The sequence below is a fragment of the Arvicanthis niloticus genome, chromosome 22, assembly GCF_011762505.2.
Source record: "Arvicanthis niloticus isolate mArvNil1 chromosome 22, mArvNil1.pat.X, whole genome shotgun sequence".
NCBI classification, from domain to species: domain Eukaryota; kingdom Metazoa; phylum Chordata; class Mammalia; order Rodentia; family Muridae; genus Arvicanthis; species Arvicanthis niloticus.
The window spans coordinates 1,252,692-1,273,060 of NC_133429.1; the positions used below are offsets into that span (position 1 = coordinate 1,252,692).

Consider the following 20,369-nt stretch of genomic DNA (forward strand, 5'->3'; position numbering starts at 1 on the left):
GGGTCTGCACAGGGTCAGTCACGGGGCTGCTCCGGCCACTGGAGCTCCGCCCACACTCACAACGCAGCGTGGTGTGGGAAGAATGAGGGCTGGTGGGCACAGCCACCCGGACCCCAGAGTGACGGACATGAAGGCCACAGCACACATGGGCAGATCCGCTTTATTCCCATCCCAGACAAGTTCTGGATGATTCTATAGACTCCAGGCATCGCGCCACGTGTGGGCTGGTCTTTAAAAGCCACAGGCAGAACGGAACAGGGTTGAAGCCTAGGGGTCATACCAGGGGGTCCAAAGGACGCAAAGGAGGCCTAATGTTAGAGCTGTGTCCGTGCCCAGTGGGGCGCAGGGTCACATGGGGCGGAGTAGGCCATCTGCAGAAGGCACTCAGTGACTGGGGCTAGGGTCGCACTGTGGGCGGACAGTGTCCTCATAGCTAGTAAGGGGTCTGTGTAAAGGATATGGTGCGCTTGGGCCTGTGGAAACCTCATTCTTTGCTCTCTGTGCCTCTACCCCCACCCTGTGACCCATAGAATCTTCCAGGCCACCCCTGCTGTCATCTCAAGGAAGCGATTCAGATTCCAGTCACTTCTTATGACATCGAGGGAGTTTCAAATAGCAATTAGTACCAAGGAGGTCACTGCTATCTGGCTTGGGGGTGGGCGGGTGATAGCCATGGGCATGGGGGTCACCTCAGGGGGACCCCCACAGCATCGTGAATAAACCTACAGACACAATGACAAAGGCGTCCCACATCAGGAGGAGCCAGCAGCTGGAGGGACCACACCTGTTCAGGTGTGGGATGTGTGGGTCGGTGGTGACAGCTGGCTCAAGGCAGCCCTGCTGTGCCCTGCCGGCCCCGCTTCCTCTCCCTGGTGCCCTCCTGGGCCTGACTAGCCTCCCTCATCCTCTTCCGGGCCCGCGCCCCGGCCCCGAATCTGGTCCGTGGAGGTAACTGCTTCATGTGAAGGACCTTGTGTATCTGCCGGAAGGCCACGAGGCGCAGAGCACGCTGCAGACAACAGGTCCCATCAGGGGGGGCTAGCCTGGCTGGGCCTCGGGGACCAGGTGGCTGGGCTACTTGCAAGTTTCTGGTGCCAGCCGTGTGGCCCTGGGGAATGTCACCACCGGCTGGTGGCACAGGCTGGCCAGGAGTTCTTGGGACTACACCTTTACTTTCTGGGCAGGGGGACCCCAAATTCCTTGTAAGATACTCAACCCCACGAAAGTGGCAATGTTTGGTACTTGGGTCTGAATGGCTATGTACTCCTTTTGAGACTGGAGCTCATGTAGCCGAGGCTAGCCTCAAACACTCTCAATAGTCAAAGATAGCCTTGAAGTTCTGATCCTTCTGCCTCCACCTGCACTGCTGAATGGAACCCAGGGCTGTGTGTATGCTGGACAAGTCCTGTGCTTTCATGCAACCCACGCCGGTCAGTGTTGCCGGTGGGAGTTCCTTACTCCGGGCCCCACTCCTGCATCCAGAATGTGGGAGGGGACCACGTACCTGTGCGCTGGCTGTCAGGTCTTCTCGCTGCTGTGGGGTCATGGGCTCCAGGGCGTCCTGTGGGCCTTTCTCACAAGGGTCCTGTAGCCCTGGGCCATCTGAGCCAGAAGACGGTGGATACTGTTATGAGGGACTAGTGGGGCACAATGGGCCACTTTGCCACTGTGGGTCACTGTGCATGTGGTCTGTGCCATGTCTGTAACACACTGACCCATCAGGCAAGGTCTGCCTTGGCAACACAGGGGCCATTACATGGGTCCCCTGTGGCACCTTTGTACTTGTGCCTGTGGGTGTGCCCCAGCCTACGTGATTACACAAAAGGCCCACATGACAGGCCTGACCCTTGACCCTCCTTTCCCACTCAGAATCCAGGAACTCTCAGGGGAAATCCTTCTAGGCTCATTCCTGCCCACTCGAGGGAGGGCACTGTGTTGGTTTCTGTTCCTCAAACTCCTCATGTATCTGACATTGAACTCCTGAACCTGCTGCCCTCGCCTCCCTACTGCTGGGGTGGCAGGTGTGTGCCACCAGGCCCAGACTGTACAGTGCCTGGGGATTGGACCCAGCGGCCTTGGGCGCTCTAGGCAAGTGCTCTGCCCACTGAGCCACAGCCCAGTCCCACACTGGCTCTGGAGTCACAACAGTGTCCTGTGGCCTCCTTCAACTCCAGTGATGGGTCTGGTGCACTTGGGCCAGGCAGGCACCAGGCGCAGTGGCCACAGTACATGAGGCAGCCAGGAGTGTGCATGGTGGTGGCACAGGTGACACTGGGGCAGCCCTGGTTTGGAGATGAAACCAACTCCTGCCCCTGCCTTGCTGTGTCCCTGGAGGGCGGCAGCATGCCTCTGCCCTTTGTGCTGTAGGATATGGACAGGCTGCCGGTGTGTGGGGGCGAGCTTTTCTTCTTGGGCACGCGTGTGACAGGCCATGGCCTCTGCTGCCCTAACCCTCCATCTCCCGCCCGTCGCTGACCTGTCAGGAGCGCGCCTGTGGCCACATACTCCAGGACCCGACGCATGGCATCCCCCGGGCTCAGGGGCCGGGGTGCACTGCTCAGAACTTTCTCCACCAGCAGCTCCATGGCCTGAAGGGGACATGGGGAGGGGAAGCAGCCACATGAAGGACCCAATGTGGCTGGGATGATAAACCAGGCCACGCTATGGTCAGTGTCGGAGGCCGGTACAGGGCCGTTAAAAAGCCCTCTGCAGCACAGAGGACACCCTGGTCCTCATCCTGCATGGGGTCTGGACTTCACCTCCCAACTTGGGGTTTAAGGTGGCAGGTGACCGTTTTAGTGACCCAAGGCATCTTCTCATGTTGAGGGGCCTGGTGACACCCACCCACTCTGGGATGGCTGGGTGCTGAGAAGACACCTGGCTGGCCCCCACCTGTGCTTCCCCACGGTCTCCTACAACCTTACCCAGGCAGGCAGGGCCCCCCAGGGGGGCAGACAGCGACACAGCTCCCTTAGAACCCTGATGAGGATCACGCAACGGGCTGCAGGCCACTGGCTCGAGCCTTGGGGAAAGACACACGGTTGGTGGGGAGAACTCTGGGGCAGACTGTGGCTGGTGACTGTCCCCACTCAGCCCACCCTATGACCTGACCTGGAACCATTTAGCATGGCGGAGGGCTGCCAGGGTCTCGAGGCACCTCTCCCGGTCCAGGACGTCCTCTGGGTCGGGCAGAGAGTCTTGCAATCCTAGAAGGAATAGAGTCCAAGCCCCTTTCTGCTAGGCCCAGTCCCACAGGGTGGTTGTGCTCAGGTTGGCTGTCCTGCCTGAGACAGGCTCTCCCTCTGCACTCCACCCTGGCCTCTAACTCATAGTCCCCGTCCCCACCCCAGCGCTGGACTCACAGGCTGAAGCCACACCCAGCACCTTCGGCACGGCTAAGTGAGCGATGGCCCTGTAGACCTCAGGTCTGGGGCCTGGTCACATCGAGAGACCCTGTCCCTCTACTCCACAAGCTGGGGTGTGGCTCAGTGGGAGAGGACCTTCCAGGTATGTGCAAAGGCCCTGAAACACCAGCCCTTAGCTCCACTGCCCCAGACTGTGTAGCCCCATGTGACTCTGTGTGACCCACAGATACCATGACTACCAGGGCCTCCCAGAACAGGGTGAGCCTGCTGTGCTGTGCAGGCTCAGGGCGGGAAGCTGGGCATGTACCTTGTTTTACAGAGGGGTCTTCCCGCATCAGAGGAGAGGTGGCAGACACGGTGACCTTCACCCCGGGCTCCACACAGGCCGAGATAACGATGTTCGCATCGTGGTCAGATGAGACCTCGTACTTGTCCTCTGCCACTATCTGGGTATAAACGTAGAAAGAAGCCACATGACTCCAGTGGAGTGTCCGGTGCACACGAGCGGGGCGCCGCAGGCTTGGGGACCCATCTCCCCATCGTGTGCCTGCTGCCAGGGTCCCAGGCCCTCATCAGGGACCTCTGTGTGACTTAAGACCCACCAGAGGAGCATATGGATGGCAACGCTGAGGAGCCTCAGTCTGTAAAGAGGGCCTGTTGTTCAGTAAGATGTAATAGAAAAACAACTGGTCATGAACAGAATTCAGACAGAAAAGGAAACACAAACCGCCCTTTGCACAAATCAGTCACCTCTGTGTCAGACAGAAGGAAATAAAAACTGCCAAGCTCTCACTGGCACCTGTGAGTACAAAGTCTAGGAAGTCTGTGCATGCGTGTGTGTGCGTGTGTGCATGTGTGTGTGCATGTGTGTGTGTGTGTGCATGTGTGTGTGTCCATGTGCGTGTGTGTGTGTGTGTGCATGTGTGCATGTGTGTGCATGTGTGTGTGTCCATGTCCATGTGCGTGTGTGTGCGTGTGTGTGTGCATGTGTGTGTGTCCATGTCCATGTGCGTGTGTGTGTGTGCACGTGTGTGTGTGCATGTGCGTGTGTGTGCATGTGCGTGTGTGTGCATGTGTGTGTATGCGTGTGTGTGCGTGTGCGCGTGTGTGTGTGCATGTGTGTGCATGCGTGTGTGTGTGCGCGTGTGTGTGTGCATGTGCGTGTGTGTGCATGTGCGTGTGTGTGCATGTGTGTGTATGCGTGTGTGTGCGTGTGTGCGTGTGTGCGTGTGTGCATGTGTGTGTGTGTGCGCGTGTGTGTGTGTGCATGTGTGTGTGTGTGCATGTGTGTGTGTGTGCATGTGTGTGTGTATGCGTGTGTATGCGTGTGTGTGCGTGTGCGCGTGTGTGTGTGCATGTGTGTGCATGCGTGTGTGTGTGTGCGCGTGTGTGTGTGCATGTGTGTGTATGCGTGTGTGTGCGTGTGCATTCGTGTGTGTGTGTGCGCGTGTGTGTGTGCATGTGTGTGTATGCGTGTGTGTGCGTGTGTGTGCGTGTGCATGCGTGTGTGTGTGCGTGTGTGTGCGTGTGCATGCGTGTGTGTGTGTGTGCATGCACACCAGTGTTGGGAACAGACCCCGAGCCCTACCCAGGATGAGTACTCACCACTGGGCTACAGCCCTGGCCAGAATTGCCCTCCTCCTGCCTCAGTTCCAGGAGGACAGGTGCACACCAGAGCCCTTTCTTTTGTATGTGCCAGAGCCAGAGACTGAAGTCAGCTGTTTCGCAACTGCTTCCCACCTTGTTTTTTTAAAGCAGGGTCTCGCCGGGCAGTGGTGGCGCACGCCTTTAATCCCAGCACTTGGGAGGCAGAGGCAGGTGGATTTCTGAGTTCGAGGCCAGCCTGGTCTACAGAGTGAGTTCCAGGACAGCCAGGGCTACACAGAGAAACCCTGTCTCGAAAAACCAAAAAAAAAAAATTAAAGCAGAGTCTCCCCCGGGCCCCAGCTCTCTGCGTGGCCAGGCTGCCTCAGGAATCCCGGCCCCGAATGCCGGGACTGCAGGCACATACCACCACACCTGGCCTAAGACTGGCTTTTACACAATTTCTTGAGATTTGAACTCAGATCCCAACTCTTATGTGGGAGGGGATGGAGGCAGCCCTCAGCCCTGCAGGCCTCTCGGTCCTCGGTCCTCGGTAACCGCAGACCCTGCCCTGGCCTTGCTCTTACAGACAGCTCTCGGGGCAGCTCCTGTTTGATCCTCTGCAGCAGGGAGTGCGTGGGCTTCCTGGAGCAGAGCAGGGTCAGCTGTACACTGTGGTCTCCACGAAGTACCAGGCCCTTGGCCAGAATGCCAACCCGCACCACACCCTTGAGCACCCTCGGTGGTGGGGACGCCAGGGTGCTGTGGAAACAAAGAGGCAGACTGTGTCGGGAGGGAGGGAAGCAAGGGCCCCCAGGGTACTGCACTCCTGAGTGCCAGGGACCTGGCCCCTCTACAGGGGACACAGATGGGAAATGAAACATGCTGTCATCCCCGATACCCACCCTGCAGCCCACACAAGCAATCGATCCCAGGAGAGGCCAGATCTATCTGTCACCCAGCTATCTGTGTGTGATTGACCTGTCTGTCTACCTATCATCTCTATTTCTGAAACAAGGGTTGTCTAGCCCAGGCTAGCTTCACTCATAGCAATCCTCCTGTTTCAGCTTCCTGAGCACTGGAATTACCCAATACACAGGGAAACGGAGTAAGAGGGACTTTCTCACCAGGCGGTGGTGGCGCACGCCTTTAATCCCAGCACTTGGGAGGCAGAGGCAGGTGGATTTCTGAGTTCGAGGCCAGCCTGGTCTACAGAGTGAGTTCCAGGACAGCCAGAACTACACAGAGAAACCCTGTCTCAGAAACAAAACAAACAAACAAACAAAAGAAGGACTTTCTCTGTCACAAGCCTGGCAGGGGGACCTGAGACAAATGGGGGTGGGGGAGGGGACAGGACCCTGGGGCACTAACCCATGCTGGATGCTCTCCTCAGCCAGCGTGTCTGACACCAGCCTGAGGGCTCGCTCTGTGTGGGACACGGCAGTCTGGATGGCTTGCAGCTCTTCCTCAGTGGGGTAGATGGAGGCGTGCTTACACATGACATGGCGGTCGTCACTGCTCTCTGGCCGACGCCCTGACTGTGGGGAGAGCTACCCTCATCAAGGGTGGGCTGGGGACAAGATATCCAGCCCTGGCAGGACTTGGGAGAGTATTGAAGGGCCAGGCAGGCTGCAGGGAGCCATGGTATGTGGCCATTGGCTGAACAGCTCTCGCAGGGAACACACATGGGGGCTTGGGTCTGGGTGGGGTGGCTCTTTTTTGGCAGCATCCCTCCAGTGCCAGGCCACAAGCCAGCACCCACCTGGCGCCGGGTGGTGGCAGTCCCTGGTCTGGTAGTGGGAGCTGGCAATGCCCAGGCAGGTAACCCGGGCAGCTGCTCCTCAACCTGGGGCTGTGGAGGCTCCTCAGGCTGCCTGCTGTGTTCTTCTTGTTGTCTGTGGAAACACAGACAGGGACATGGGGCTGTGGTTACCAGAGGCCTGAGCCAGCCCAACAGACACATTCAAGCTCCAGGGCCCAGAGAGAGTCTGAAGGATGACACAAGAGGGGTTGCAAAGACTCCAGAGGTCAGGGGACATGGGGGCATCAGAGGTCAGGGGACATGGGGGGCATCAGAGTTCAGGGGACATGGGGCATCAGAGTTCAGGGGACATGGGGCATCAGAGGTCAGGGGACATGGGGGCATCAGAGGTCAGGGGACATGGGGGGCATCAGAGGTCAGAGGACATGGGGGGCATCAGAGTTCAGGGGACATGGGGGCATCAGAGGTCAGGGGACATGGGGGCATCAGAGATCATGGTACTCAGAGAGGGTAGGGAATGTCAGATGTTGAAGGACTGTGGGGAGGCCAGGAGTCACCTCAGCTCAGAGTTCCAGCGCCGTGCATCCTCTAGTCGTGCCTGTGCCTGCTGCTGCTGCTTCTGCAGCCGCTTGGCCAGCACCCTCTGCATGGGGCCACTGGGCCTGCTGACTACTGGAAGTGTAGGGTCTACTTTCTTCTGCAAAGAGAAAGCCAGACAGATGGTGACACTGGAGAGGACAGGTGGGCGGCCATGGGTACAGAGAAGCCCCAACTAACACCCGCTGTTCTTAGAGATTCACTGGCCCCGACCACAGTAGGAGGAAGCAGGTTGAGGGGACAGCAGGCTGCATATAGCCCACAGTAGCCAAGATGTGGCACTTTGGTGAAATGTCCTGCCCAGACTCTGGACGTGGCTTTACATGGCTAAGGTTACTTGTGGGCCTCTCAAACTCACTGGCCCGAGCACCAGGCGGGGTCATGCGTGCAGCTCCCCAGGGACAGCCACCAATGGGCAGGCTCTGTCTGCCCCAGTTCAGTCCACTGCTGGGAACTAAAAACACTCAGCCAGAGAGGAAGGGCAGTAGCCAAGCACAAAGCAGGATGGGGCTCCTGGGGGTCCGTGGCTTTGTGCATCTGCAGGGCCAGAGGGGGAAATCCTTCCAGTGAGCAAAGCTATGGATGTGTCTGCCCGCCCACCCACTTATCTCCGTACACACACCTCACTCCCCACACCCCCAATGATCTCCCCCCCCACCCCTTTTACCCTTTTTCCTGTTCCTCTCCTCACAAGCCACCTTCCCCACCCCACCCCGTAGCCCTGGCCGGCCTCTGGCGCCCCTGCTGGACACACTCTGTATTGCAGCCGGTGCCGGCGTCCAGTCAGGTGCATGTCTCTGGCATTTCGGTCATTGAAGCTGCACTCACAGAGCGTGCATCGGAAGCGGATCACCTTCCCCTCGTCACTGCACACCTGGAACAGAACACAGCTCAGCTTCCTGCCAGCCAACCATGAGGCCCTGGAGGATGTTGGGCAGCAAGACTCCCAGGACGTTGAGCCTCCCCAGGGGACCAGCAGGGGTGTGTCATCCCAGAGAAGTGGCTTTGAAAGGCTGGAGAATGTCCATGACCTGTCTCTTCATCCTCTCAATCCCACCCTGGGGTGAAAGAGCCACCTGACGCCTTGTGGACTACCAGGTACTCTCTTTGTCCTCATGACCAAGTAGCAGGCCACCACAGCTGGCACTAGCTGGTGAGCATGGCACTAGCTGGACAAAGTGCAAGGTACAGAAAGGCATTGCTAGGGGACTGCCCCCTGTCACCCGCACACACCAACTGAAGTAACACCCTGGTGTTGCTGGGGCTGTGGCCATGGAGCCAGCTGTGAGTAGAGATGCTTGTGAGAGACAACTCCCTACCCTGGATGTTTGTGCAGTCAACAGCACACGGGTGCAGGCACAGTACTGCCCAGGACCCTTTGGCTGGCGTTCATAATCCAGGACTTTAGGGTGGAGATCAATTTGATTCTCCCAGGCAAAGCTGGCCACGGTGTGAAACCATCTGAGGTGGACACAGCTTGGCTCTCTGGTGCCCGGGACTGGAAAAGTGGGCCCTCAGGCCAAGAAGGGCTGGACAGGAGGGTCTCGGTGCCCTGAGTGAACTTTTCCATCTCCTGGTCCTGCTTCCCACTCCTTGTGTGGAAGGTGGACATGTGGATGGCTGGCATGGCAGCTCCACTCTCAGAACCACAGTGGCTCACAGCTGGGCAGACCTCGGAGCTCTGCCACCAAGATCGAGTCGCCCAGCCTCAGGCACCTTCTCACCTCCTCCACGTACTCGGTGCCCACGGGCTCCGTGTCTCCAGGGCCTCCCCTGGTGGCCTCTGTCCTGAAGTGTGACGATGGCCTGTCTCCAGGTCGGCTGTGCACTGTCTGCAGCTCAGGTGGCCCTGCCAGAAACCGTGGTCGGCTGCAACCTCAGGCTTGCCCCATCCTTCCCTGCATGCCACGGGACTCTAAACCAGAGGACTAGCTGGCCACTCCCTCTTGTGGAGACTATCATGGGCCAGATGGAATTCTGCAGCCACAGAAGGGCAGGCCGTAATGTCACACAAGGCAAGTCTGTCTGATGTGGTGTGGAAGGGTCACCTCAAGGGAACTCCAAAGGACAGTGACTGTCCATTCAAGCCAAGTTGTCACAAAACTGGTGGCGCACACCTGGGGTCCTGCGCTCAAAGGATGAGGCAGGAGGATCATCAGTCCCAGTCACCATGGTTACATAGTGAGATCCTGTCTCAAAAACTAAGAGTTGGCAGGGTGTGGTCAGGCACGCCTTCAATCCCAGAATTTGGGAGGCAGAGGCAGGAGGATCTCTGTGAATTTGAGGCCAGCCTGGTCTACAGAGTGAGTTGCAGGACAACCACGGCTACACAGAGAAACCTGTCTAAAAACAAAGAACAAAACAACCCCCCCCCCCAAACCAAGAAACCCTGCACCTAAAAACCCAAAAGCTGGGGGCGAGCTCGGGGATGAAGTTCCTGCTTGGACTCTCCCAGTGAGGGTGCGGGATGCATCTGCTCACATGTATAGAACTGGAGAGACCTGTACCCTTGCGTGAGGCTGTTGGTCCCTTGGCTGGTGCTGGCCGGCCTTGGGTGTATGAGCTGTGACGGGCATGCGCTTCACGCTTGACTGAGGTCTCAGGGGCGCCGTCCGAACCTCGGGTGTGGGTGACACTCTGTAGTGTGGGCTCAGAGGGAATGGGCTTCCCTAGCCTGGTGTGCAACTTGAAGACCTGCAATGGACCCCACAGTGTGTTTGGGAAACAAACAGTGCGCCTCTCACTGAGCAGGCTGCTGGAGAGAATGTGGCGCTGTGCCCCGTGTCTACGCTCTGTGGAAATTTCCCTCTCAAAAAAAAAAAAAATGTTCTGGAGCAACCTCCTGCCTGCAGTCCCATTTCTCAGATTTGGCACACACACACCCTCCACCAATGTCCTTGACCTGTATCGCGGTCATCTCTCTGGCTCTCGAGTTGTAGACTGTGAACGTGTGTGCATGGTTGTGTGGTTTGGGGAACTTCTGCGTGCGCTCTCTCTCTCTCTCTCTCTCTCTCTCTCTCTCTCTCTCACACACACACACACACACACACTCCTGGCTGTAGCCATACTCCAGCCACAGGGCCATCACCTGAGGTCTCCTCGGCCTCCAGCCACATCAGAGCAAGTTCAGTCAGTCAACATGGCCCCGTTGGGGCGCCCTCTCCCACCCCCCCACCTGGCACCTGCTCAGAGCTGACTGCCAGGACACACATACCTTCTGGTGCCTGGCTCCCCTCATGTGGGCAGCGTAGGCATCTGCCCCTGTGCAGGACACAGCACACAGGCCGCAGTGGAGGCTCTGGGATCCTCTAGGACCCCCGCTGGGCTGTGTGCCGGTCCTCTGAGCCGCCTGCTTCTTCCGGTGCTTCTGCCCTTCCAGGTGGTCCCGGTAGGTCTGGAACAAGAGTGGGGAACCCTGATGGAGGGCCTTACCAGAAACCACACTAACCTGCAGGCTGCACAGACAGTTAGTAGGAGCTCAGAGGGACACAAGGGCCCTGGCTTCCTCGGCCACTTGTGCCCTAAGTTAGAAGAGTCAGGCCCTGCAGGACACATCGATGTCTCTTTTCCCCCAACCTAAGTAAACTCCAGCCAGGATTTTCAAGGAAACATTCACCAAGGGTCCTGTGCGTCTTGTACCAGTACAGGAGGCTGCCCCCAAACAAGCCCTGACCTTTCCAGGTTATGACTGAAGTTCAAGGACAAAGGCATGAGTTCTGTCCCCAGGACCTCAGGAGCTTCCAAGTCCTCTGAGGACCTGGAAGGTGGAGGCAGGAGCATTAGGAGTTTAAGGTCATCCTCAGCTACATAGCAAGCTCAGGACCAGCCTGGGCTACAGGAGATGGCTCACCCTCAAAACACAAAACCAGCTTGCCACGGTAGTGCACACCTTTAATCTCAGCACTTGGGAGGCAGAGGCAAGTGGATCTCTGAGTTTGAGCCTAGCCTGGTCTACAAAGGGAGTTCCAGCCAAGATTACACGGAGAAACCCTGTCACAAAAAAAAACACCACCACCACCACCACCACCACCACCAACAACAACAACAACAACAACAAAAACCCAAAACCACAACAACAAAAAGAAAACAAAAATTAAACCTAAACCAACAAACAACAAAACAGGGCTGGAAAATTGGAAAGGGGCTCCAACGCCCTCTTGTGGCCTCTCTGGACAAGGCACGCATGTGGCGCACCGACTTCCAGTAAGTCTGAGCCCTTTCAGAGCCGCCTGGAGAGTGTGACAAACATGCACACAGCCGCAGGCACCTGATCTCACAGAGCTCTCCTGCATGGGGGCTCTGCAGAAGGGAAACCCGCAAGTCAGGGCCACATCCGGTCCACAGAGCCAGACCACTCGGCCTGTGTCGGTGAAAAAAGGGTCTGTTCTCACAACTGTGAAAGCTAGGCCAGCCATGGCCAAACGCCCAGTCGCGGGCAGAGGACTGAAGACGGCCCAGAAGCAAACAGGCCTGTTCCGGGGCTGAGTCGGGGGGATTAAAATTAGGAGCTATAAGTTAGAAGGACTGCATGCTCCAGGCCAGCTCTGACTACAGAGCGAGAGTGCTACACTCAAACCAGTGTGTGCACGCGCGTGTCTGTGTGCGTGTGTCTGTGTATCGGTCTCTGTGTGTTGTGTGATGTATGTATGTGTGTGTGCGCGGGCGAGTGTGTGTTGCCAAGGCAGACTCTGACCTCGGGGATCTCTGGGAACAAGCCTATGATTCTGACAGGTTAGTTCTCAGTGCTTTCTTTTCCTCCCCACTTTTTATACATTTTAATTTAATTTAATTTAATTTAATTTTCTGTGTGGGGTGTGTTGCCTGTGTGTCTGCGCACTGCGTGCCTCATGTGGCCAGCAGAGGGCGCTGTGGTCACAGGGTTCAGGACCTGCCACCTGGGCCTGGGACCCAAACCCGGGTCCTGCAGAGGAACTGTGACAGAGGCTCACGGCCACACTGGCCTTACACCTACCACGTAGCTAAGGATGGCTGAGTTCCCCACCCCCCTGCCTCCACTGCAGCGTGACAGGCCAGCATCGCGGCGCCCGCCACACTTGCCACTACAGTTTTTGATGGACGGTGAGCTGTCCAGCTGCCAGTCCTGACCTGCGGCCCCGCGCAGCTGACCCTGCAGACCTCGCAGTAGTGCATGGAGGGTGGCCTGGGGCCCGCCTTGGGCTTCGGCAGCCTGTCCAGGAACGGCAGCGCGTCGCTGGTAAAGGTGGGGTCCCAGGGCCCGAGGACAGGGCCACCCCACAGGTCCGAGCCTACGGGAGCCCGCGGCGGGGAAGGCGCCTGCAGCTTCTGCGGGGCCCGTTGGGAGGAGGGCGGAGGACGCTGCGGGCCGGGCGACACCGAGTCCGGGCTGCGGGAACTTGGTCCTAGGAGGGAGAGACGAGTGGGGGTTGTGGGGGAGGGGATGGTACAGACGCAGCCAGGCTACCTTGGCAGCAGGTCCACAGCGTGTTTAACCGCACTGCAGCCAGGCTGGACCCCAGTGACCTAGGTGGCTGTGGCGCCAGGACAAATCTCAGGCTGGCGGATCAGCCTCCCCCTGCAGCGGCTGCAGCTCAGCTGGCCTGATCTCAAGGAAATTTTAAACCTGGGACTAGAGCTGGCAAGATGGCTCCACAGATAGAAGTGCTTGCTTGCGGCCAAGCCTGATGGCCTGAGCTCCATCTCTGGGACCCAGCCTCTCCTCCCCCCCCCCCCCCAGGTCACCCCCGGCCGGCACAGGCCTGTCCTGTGTGTCCCGTGCTGACTCACGTAGGGCCCCTTGAGTTGCCTAAGCATCCCTCCAATCAGCCCGTGCTTCCCAGCCCCTCAAAGAATCCTCACAGCCCACCTGGACTGCAGAGCGACCTGACTGGCCACTCCCGTGAGTCTGTGCGGTTCTTGGTTGCCTTCTCTTGGCAGCTGTGACCATCCTCCTGGAGGGTTCCATGGGACAGGGACATAGAGAGAAAAGCAGCTCAGGGAGGTGGGCGGGATGCTGGGGGAGGGCGGCAGGGTGGGCACCGCTGGAGGCAGTGCACAGCCAGCTGCCCATAGGGTTGGACCCCGTTCATTCAGTGCCATGTTTGATGAGACAGGCTGTCATAGGCCAGGCCAACCTTAAACTCTCCACTAGCCAAGAATGATGTGACTCCTCTATCTTTACCTCTGAGGTGCTAGGAAGACAGGAGTTGTCCCTAGGCCTGGCTTATGTAGTTAGTGCTGGGGACAGAACCAGTAGCTTTGTGTGTGCTGGCTGAGCTAACCACTGAGCACATTCCCAGCCAGTGAAAACAATCACTTTGCTTATTAATTTATTGTGTGTGCATACGTGCATGTGTGAGCATGGGGGTAGGGCATGTGTCGCAGCACCCATGTGTGAGCATGGGGGTAGGGCATGTGTCCCAGCACCCATGTGTGAGCATGGGGGTAGGGCACGTGTCCCAGCACCCATGTGTGAGCATGGGGGTAGGGCATGTGTCCCAGGGACCAAATGCAGGCCATCAAAGTTAGCAGCCAGTGAGTGCCTTTACCTCCTGGGCACCTGCCAGCTCCCTCCCTCCCTCCCTCCCTCCCTCCCTCCCTCCCTCCCTCCCTCCCTCCCTTTCTTTCCAGACAGGGTCTCTCTGTGTAGCCCTGGCTGTCCTGGAACTCTCTCTGTAGACCAGGCTGGCCTCGAACTCACAGAGTGCTGGGATTAAAGGTGTGTGCCTCCACGCCTGCTTGTAGTTTTGCTTTACTGAGGCAAGATCACCCACCCAGGATCGCCTCACCCCCTGCATAGACAGTTGTCCTATGCCAGGCAGTGGATCTGACACTTAGTGACAGTGACACAGGAATGAAAGACAGAAACCAGGAGCAGGAGAGAAGGATGCCCCTGCCATAGAGCAGCAGACCCTCGACAGGGGCGGTGCAGGTGGCCCACCTGGGGCACCCCAAACGCAGCCGCCCTCGTGGTGAGCCATCTCCCTGTCCCTGGGACCTATTCACTCTGCTGCCTTTCAGAGCTACAGCAGGCCCTCATAGCCCCAAAGCCCAGGATGGCTGAGAATGGCAGAGCTGCACGGAAGGGAGGTGGTTCTGACCTCCTTCTGGGCCTCATCACAACCCTCCTGCTCACACCCTACTCCAATAAACTCCCAGCTCTGCTTCACAACAGCTAGGCTCCTAAATTCTTCTCAGTGTGGAGGCCACAGCCCCAGTTTGGCCTGAGTCTAGACACCCCAAGTACTGGCAGTAAGTCAGGGATGAAAGGTGGGTGGCAGGGGGTGTGGCCATGGGAGGGAACCCTCAGTTCCAGCACCCCCAGGACAGCTGCCTGGTGGAGACCCCCCTAGACACTGAAGGCTCCTCCTAGGAGCCACCACCAGGCTGGGCTACAGCTCTGTACACCTCAGCGGCCCCAAATACCCCTGGGCTCCTTGGGAGGTATCAACGTGGCTGTCACTCCAGAGCATGGCTTGTCCCTAGAAACTATACCATAGCTGACAGTCAGGGACATCATGCATGTCCCCATGCACACTAACACATTCCCTGGTGGTGTGTGGGGCTTGGAGATAGTCAGTGGTTAGTTACATCGGCTGCTCTCTCAGAGGATCTAAGTTCAATTCCCAGCACCCACTCAGTGGTTCACCACTGTCTGAACCCCAGCTCCAGGCCACTGATGCCCCTTTCTGGCCTCCATAGGCACTGTATGTACACGGTGCACAGACAAACATGCAGGCAACACACTCATACATGTAAAAAATTAAATACAATCTTGTTGCATGGGATGGTACTGTGGTACCTGGTGGGCGGATGCAGAGGTAGGCACAGGACCCCGGGGTCGGCTGCTGGATGTGGGGCCCTGGCTGGTGTGTGGCTGGGAGCAGCTATACCCCACCGCAATTCCTCCTCCAGACGCAGGTGGATGGCTGGCAGGGGCCAGGGCCAGGCTGGCGCTGCTCTCCATTCTGGGGGTAGACTGCACAGTGTAGCCGGCCCCAGTAGCTGGGAGAGGTAAAGTGGAGGACGGCTGGGGGCTAGAGCCACCAGAACACAAAAGAGAGGGTGGGTTAGCTGGGTCCCCACCGTACAGGACCCCCAGAGCAGGCACTGGGCCAGGTCAGCGCCTCAGTGTTATAGGGCCAGACCAGAACCACTGTCCCTGGAGCTTGCACTAACAATGATCTGGTAGCAAGCCCTGGATATCCTTTTGTGACTGTCTCTCCAGCATCAGGAACATAGGTGTATGTCACCATAACCAATATTTTACACAGATGCTGGGGACTTGAACGTGGGTCTTCACACCGATGCACCATGGACTTATACCAACTGCAGTGTTGTCTCTCCTGCATGGCTTGATAACCCATCACAGGCCAAGAAACCTGGGTAGTTGTCACCACTTGCAACCAGGTGTGGTGCTGCAGGCCTGTTATTCCAGCTGTTCTGGGATATTTTTATTTTGTGCAAATGCTTGCATCATTTGTGTGGCAGGTGCCCAGAGGCCAGCAGAGAGCTCCAGACTCCGAAACTGAAGGCAGAGACAGTGAATCACCCTGCACCCTCTGCAAGGGCAGCACTGCTCAGAATCTAGTCATTTCTCCAGCACCCCCTACTGCCTCAATCGCTGGGTAGATAGCACCAGGTATAGCTGTCTATAAAATGGAAGCCCTCTGGAGAGGCTGGGGATATGATTCTGTTTGAGGGGTCTTGTGACACTAATAACCCGACCCAAAGCCGCATATTCTACCCACTGGGAGTGGCCCCAGTGGCAGCTTAGAGAAATCCCTGGCTACCTGAGACACATCAGAGAATCTGGGTGGGAGCAGGAGACGTCTGAGGTGTGTGACAGTGACATTCTACAGTGTCACTGTGAGTTCCCTGTATCTATAAAAACTGGTCCCAGCTGAGGGTTCCCAGGTGTCCATGGGGATCCTGAGAGGTCAGATGTTAACATCATGGCGAACACATCCAGAGCTCAAAAACTGGGCCTAGATGGGAAACTGACAGAGGGGGTGCCAGGTGACACCTAAAGGCCCAGCTGCTGCTGGCTGATGGGGTTGTGATCTTGGTGACAGAGGCTTCTGGAGTGTCTCCAAGGGACAGGGAGTGGACACATGTTTTCCTGAGTAGCTTCATGTCACATGTCAAGTCAACGCAAAGGGCACCTCAATTGAGAAAATGCCTCCACAAGATCGAGCTGTAGGCAAGCCTGTAGGGCATTTTCTTATTAGTGATTAGTGGGGGAAGGCTCAACACACTGTGTGTGATGCCACCCCTGGACTGGTGGTCTTCAGTTCTATAAGCAGGCCAAGCAAGCCATGGGGAGCAAGCCAGTAAGCAGCATCCTCCATGCTCTCTGCTGAAATCAGCCCCTGCCTGCTTTCAGTGACAGTGGTGGGGACCCACAAGCTGAGTCAAACGCTTTGTGTCCAGCTTCTTCTGGCTATGGGGTTTCACCGTGGCGAGAGCAAGCCTAACTAAGACAGACTGCTGGCAGAGTCATGAGGATTCTCTGAGGGAGACCTGATCATGTGTGGAACACATGAAGGACTGAGTGCTCCCAGCTTAGTAAGCTGTCAAGAGAATTAGGGAGACGCTCTCCCAGATGGTGCAAGGTGCCAGGTAGAAGTCAGGCCTGTGAGGTTCACAGGGAGTGAAGACCACATGGGGGCCATTTGCAATTCTGAACTAAGTCTGTGGTCCTGGTCAGCCTGAGTGAAAGGCAGAAGAGACCAGTATCACTGAGGTGAAGTCTTCAGGCAAGTGCCTCCTGAAGGTCAGCACACAGCTGTGTTCCAGAGGTAGCCAAGGCTGAACCTCAGGCTGGCAGCTGAACTTAGTAATAATCACCCAGGTGGTACTGGTTTTGAAGGTCACAGAGAGCAGCTGAGGCTTGGCACTGTGCGAGGCCAGGAGAGCCACTGGTGATAGTGCGGCCACAGTGGCACTTGATGGCCCCAGAATGAAGGGGTCATGCAAAGAAGTTAAGGCTTGGCACCATGAAAGGATCCTATGATTTCCTCTTGGCGAAAGTGCAGCCAAGTTACACACAGAGATCACAGTGCTTTGGAGATGCCAGTACCATGGATGACCACCAAGACCAGAAGCAGCGGCGGAGTGGAGCCAGCCAGCGCTTAGAAGACAAGCTGTGTGTGCCGCAGGGGCCGAGCCCCAGAGGAGCCCAGCTAACTGCATCCTGAGTTACATACACGGGTGGAACTGCTTTTGTCTCGCCCCACTTTTGACTGTGTCTTGGTCCATTCCTCTTGGAACTCACAGTTGAAAGATTTTGAATTTTTTGGAGATTTTGGATTTTACAGAGCGGATTTTTTAAAAAAGAAACTGAGTTTTATACCTTTAAAAAAGATTTATTATTACCTTTTGTGTGTAGTTTCTTTGCCTGCATATCTGTCTGTGCACAAGTGTACCTGGTGCCTGCAGAGGCCAGAAGGGGGTGTCAGAGCCCCTGCGGTCACAGGTGGTTAGGAGCTGCCGTGTGAGTGCTGGACCGAACCCAGGTCCTCTGCAATGACAGCCAGTGCTCTAACCACTGGGCATCTCCGCAGCTCCAAAGAGACTGAATTTTAAACTGTTTGATTTGTAAAGAAGTTAGTCATATGTTTTGTGTTGTTATATTTATTGACAAGAGATCTCGAAGACTGAAGTGACTGCTAAACCGTGTTGTATTGCTGTGTCAATTTGACAAAGGTCAATTGAGCCCAACAGTTTTATCAACTTGACACAAGCTAAAGTCGTTTCAGAGGAGGGGACCCGATTGAGAAAATGTCTCCATAAGATCGCTGCAGGGAAACCTGTAGGGCATTTTCTCAATTAGTGATCAATGGGGGAGGGCCCCGCCCACTGTGGGCGGTCCTGGGTTCTCTAAGAAAGCAGGCTGAGCAAGGCACGGGGAGCAAGCCAGTAAGCAGCCCTCCATGGCCTCTGCATCAGCTCCTGCCAACACATTCCTGCCCTGCTTGAGTTCCTGTCATGGTGATCTGAAAATGTAAGCCAAAGAAATCCTCTTCTCCCAGACGTGCTGCTGACTGGAGTGCTGCTGACTGGAGTGCTGCTGACTGGAGTGCTGCTGACTGGAGTGCTGTCTTTTTCTGTTTCAGCGTTTGTATATTTGTGTGTGTGTGGTGCTATGGCAGTGGACTGGCCTGACTCACAGGCCTGGAACTCTGGTCCCCACAGTGACCCTCTCACCAGCTCCTGGCCCAAGTGTGTTATCACTGCAGCAGTGACCCTAACCAAGACACCCAGTGAAGAGGACACGTCCCCAGCTGCCAGCCCCCAACTCACATCCAAGCTCCCCTTCCTCCCACTCATTTGTCCATTTATTTAGAGACAAGGTCTCCTTAAGTCACTCAGCCTGGCCTCATACTCACTGTAGCTCAGGCTAGCCTTGAACACACACACACACACACACACATACCCGCACGCACGCACACTGCCTCAGCTTCTCTTCTCAGAGACTGGATTGGAGGCCTGTGCCACTTGCCATTAATGACTTCCAAAGACCAGAGCCTCACTTTACCCTGCCTGGCTAGGCCCCCCATCCATTTGACACAGAACCCCAGACCCCATCCCCACCTGGAGAGTCCCCTATCCGTCAGGGACTAGAACCCCAATTCATCCCTGTCTGGAGCGTAACCCATATGTCAGAGACCAGAACCCTCAATCCATACTCACCTGGAGGGTCCCCCGTTCATCAGGGACTAGAGCCCCCAATTCAGACCCATCTGGAGGGTCCCCCAACCATTAGATACTAGAACCCCAGACGCCATCCCCGTCTCGAGGGTCCTCCATCCACCAGACACCACAAACCCCAATTCTATCCATCAGGGGCCAAAACACCCCACCCTATTTCCGCTTGGAAGGTTCCCCAAGGTCTCAGGTCCTCTCTGAGGTCAGTCCCCTCCCCCAGCTCTGTCCTCCATCCTAGGTCCCCACCGTCCCCAGCCAGGTCGATCCCTCCTAGGCTGGCCCCATCCCCACGGGGTCCCCGCCCCCACCCAGCCTGTCACTCCCGGACTCCCCGCCCCGCCCTCCCGCGGACCCCAGGGACCGTCGCCCCGCCTCGGGCCCGCCCCGCTCCCCGTGACTCACGACCGAGTCCTGCGGGGTTGGGGCGCCTCGCCGCCCACGGGGCTCGTTACCTGGACGACCGGCTGGTGCCCTGCGCGAGGCCGGAAGAGCTGCTAGCCGCCATGTCCGCGTCCTCCTGGAGCCCACGGGAGTGACGTCAGGGCCCTGTCCCCGACGCACGCTGGCCCCGCCCACTGACCGAGCCCCGCCCCCTGCTCGGGACGCCTCACTCAGGTGCCCCTATGATGATGGAAGGACATCTTGGAGAAGTCGGCTCCCCCCTCCGCCCCCGGTCTGCATCCGCCACGTGGAGTCCCAGGGATCAGGGATCAAACTCCAGTTGTTGGGCTTGGCGAGCCCCATCACCTGCTGATGCACTGCCAACCTCCTCACCGCTTCTGTGAAGCAAGGCGGAGAGCTGGTTGATTGTTGGACAGCCAGCTTGGGAATCGCAAGGCTGAGAGGGCCGGTGGGTCGCAGGTGATCATTCTGTGCCTGTGTGGCCTCCAAGGCTTATGGCTCTAGGTGTGTAACCACATCTTCCTAGAAGGCAGGGGGACTGTGGCAGTTTCTCTGAGTTACGTGTGATCTTTCCACCTATTATTTATTGAAAGCCCTGTGCTCTTGACTTTTGGCCTTGGGAGTCTGACAACAGCTTCCGATGTGTACTAGGTGTATACTGATTTATCAGTACTAAAGGAATCACACAAAATGGAGTAATACCCAGCCCAGAAAATGGAAGGAAACCCAGACACCTACTCCAATATGGATGGATGGCCCTTGAGGGCAGCGTGTCAGCAACACAAGCCAGACTCAAAAGGACACCCAGGCCAGGACCTCACTCCCACGAGGCTCCTGAAGTTCTCAGGCTGACAGACACAGGAAGTGGGATACAGGAAGTAGGTAGGTCATGGAGGTAGTGTGGGTGGAAGTTACAGCCACAGGACAGGTGGATGAGCCTTGCGCTCAGGGAGAGACAGCCTATCTGATCT

At 57.1% G+C, this 20,369-nt stretch overlaps 1 protein-coding gene across 1 annotated transcript; it reads right to left on the reverse strand.

Annotated features, from left to right (window-relative positions):
- Positions 1-144: 144 nt before the first annotated feature.
- On the reverse strand, positions 145-19,567 carry Zfr2 (zinc finger RNA binding protein 2). Its single transcript, XM_076919300.1, is given in 19 exon segments — positions 145-1,009; positions 1,505-1,602; positions 2,477-2,588; positions 2,925-2,996; positions 2,999-3,022; positions 3,112-3,206; positions 3,673-3,811; positions 5,537-5,711; positions 6,321-6,487; positions 6,712-6,844; positions 7,269-7,408; positions 8,063-8,182; positions 9,033-9,157; positions 9,816-10,002; positions 10,523-10,702; positions 12,415-12,689; positions 13,154-13,238; positions 15,089-15,323; positions 19,449-19,567. Coding segments are annotated over 19 exon segments (2,598 nt in total). The 5' UTR covers positions 19,502-19,567; the 3' UTR covers positions 145-826.
- Between the last annotated feature and the right edge of the window lie 802 nt (positions 19,568-20,369).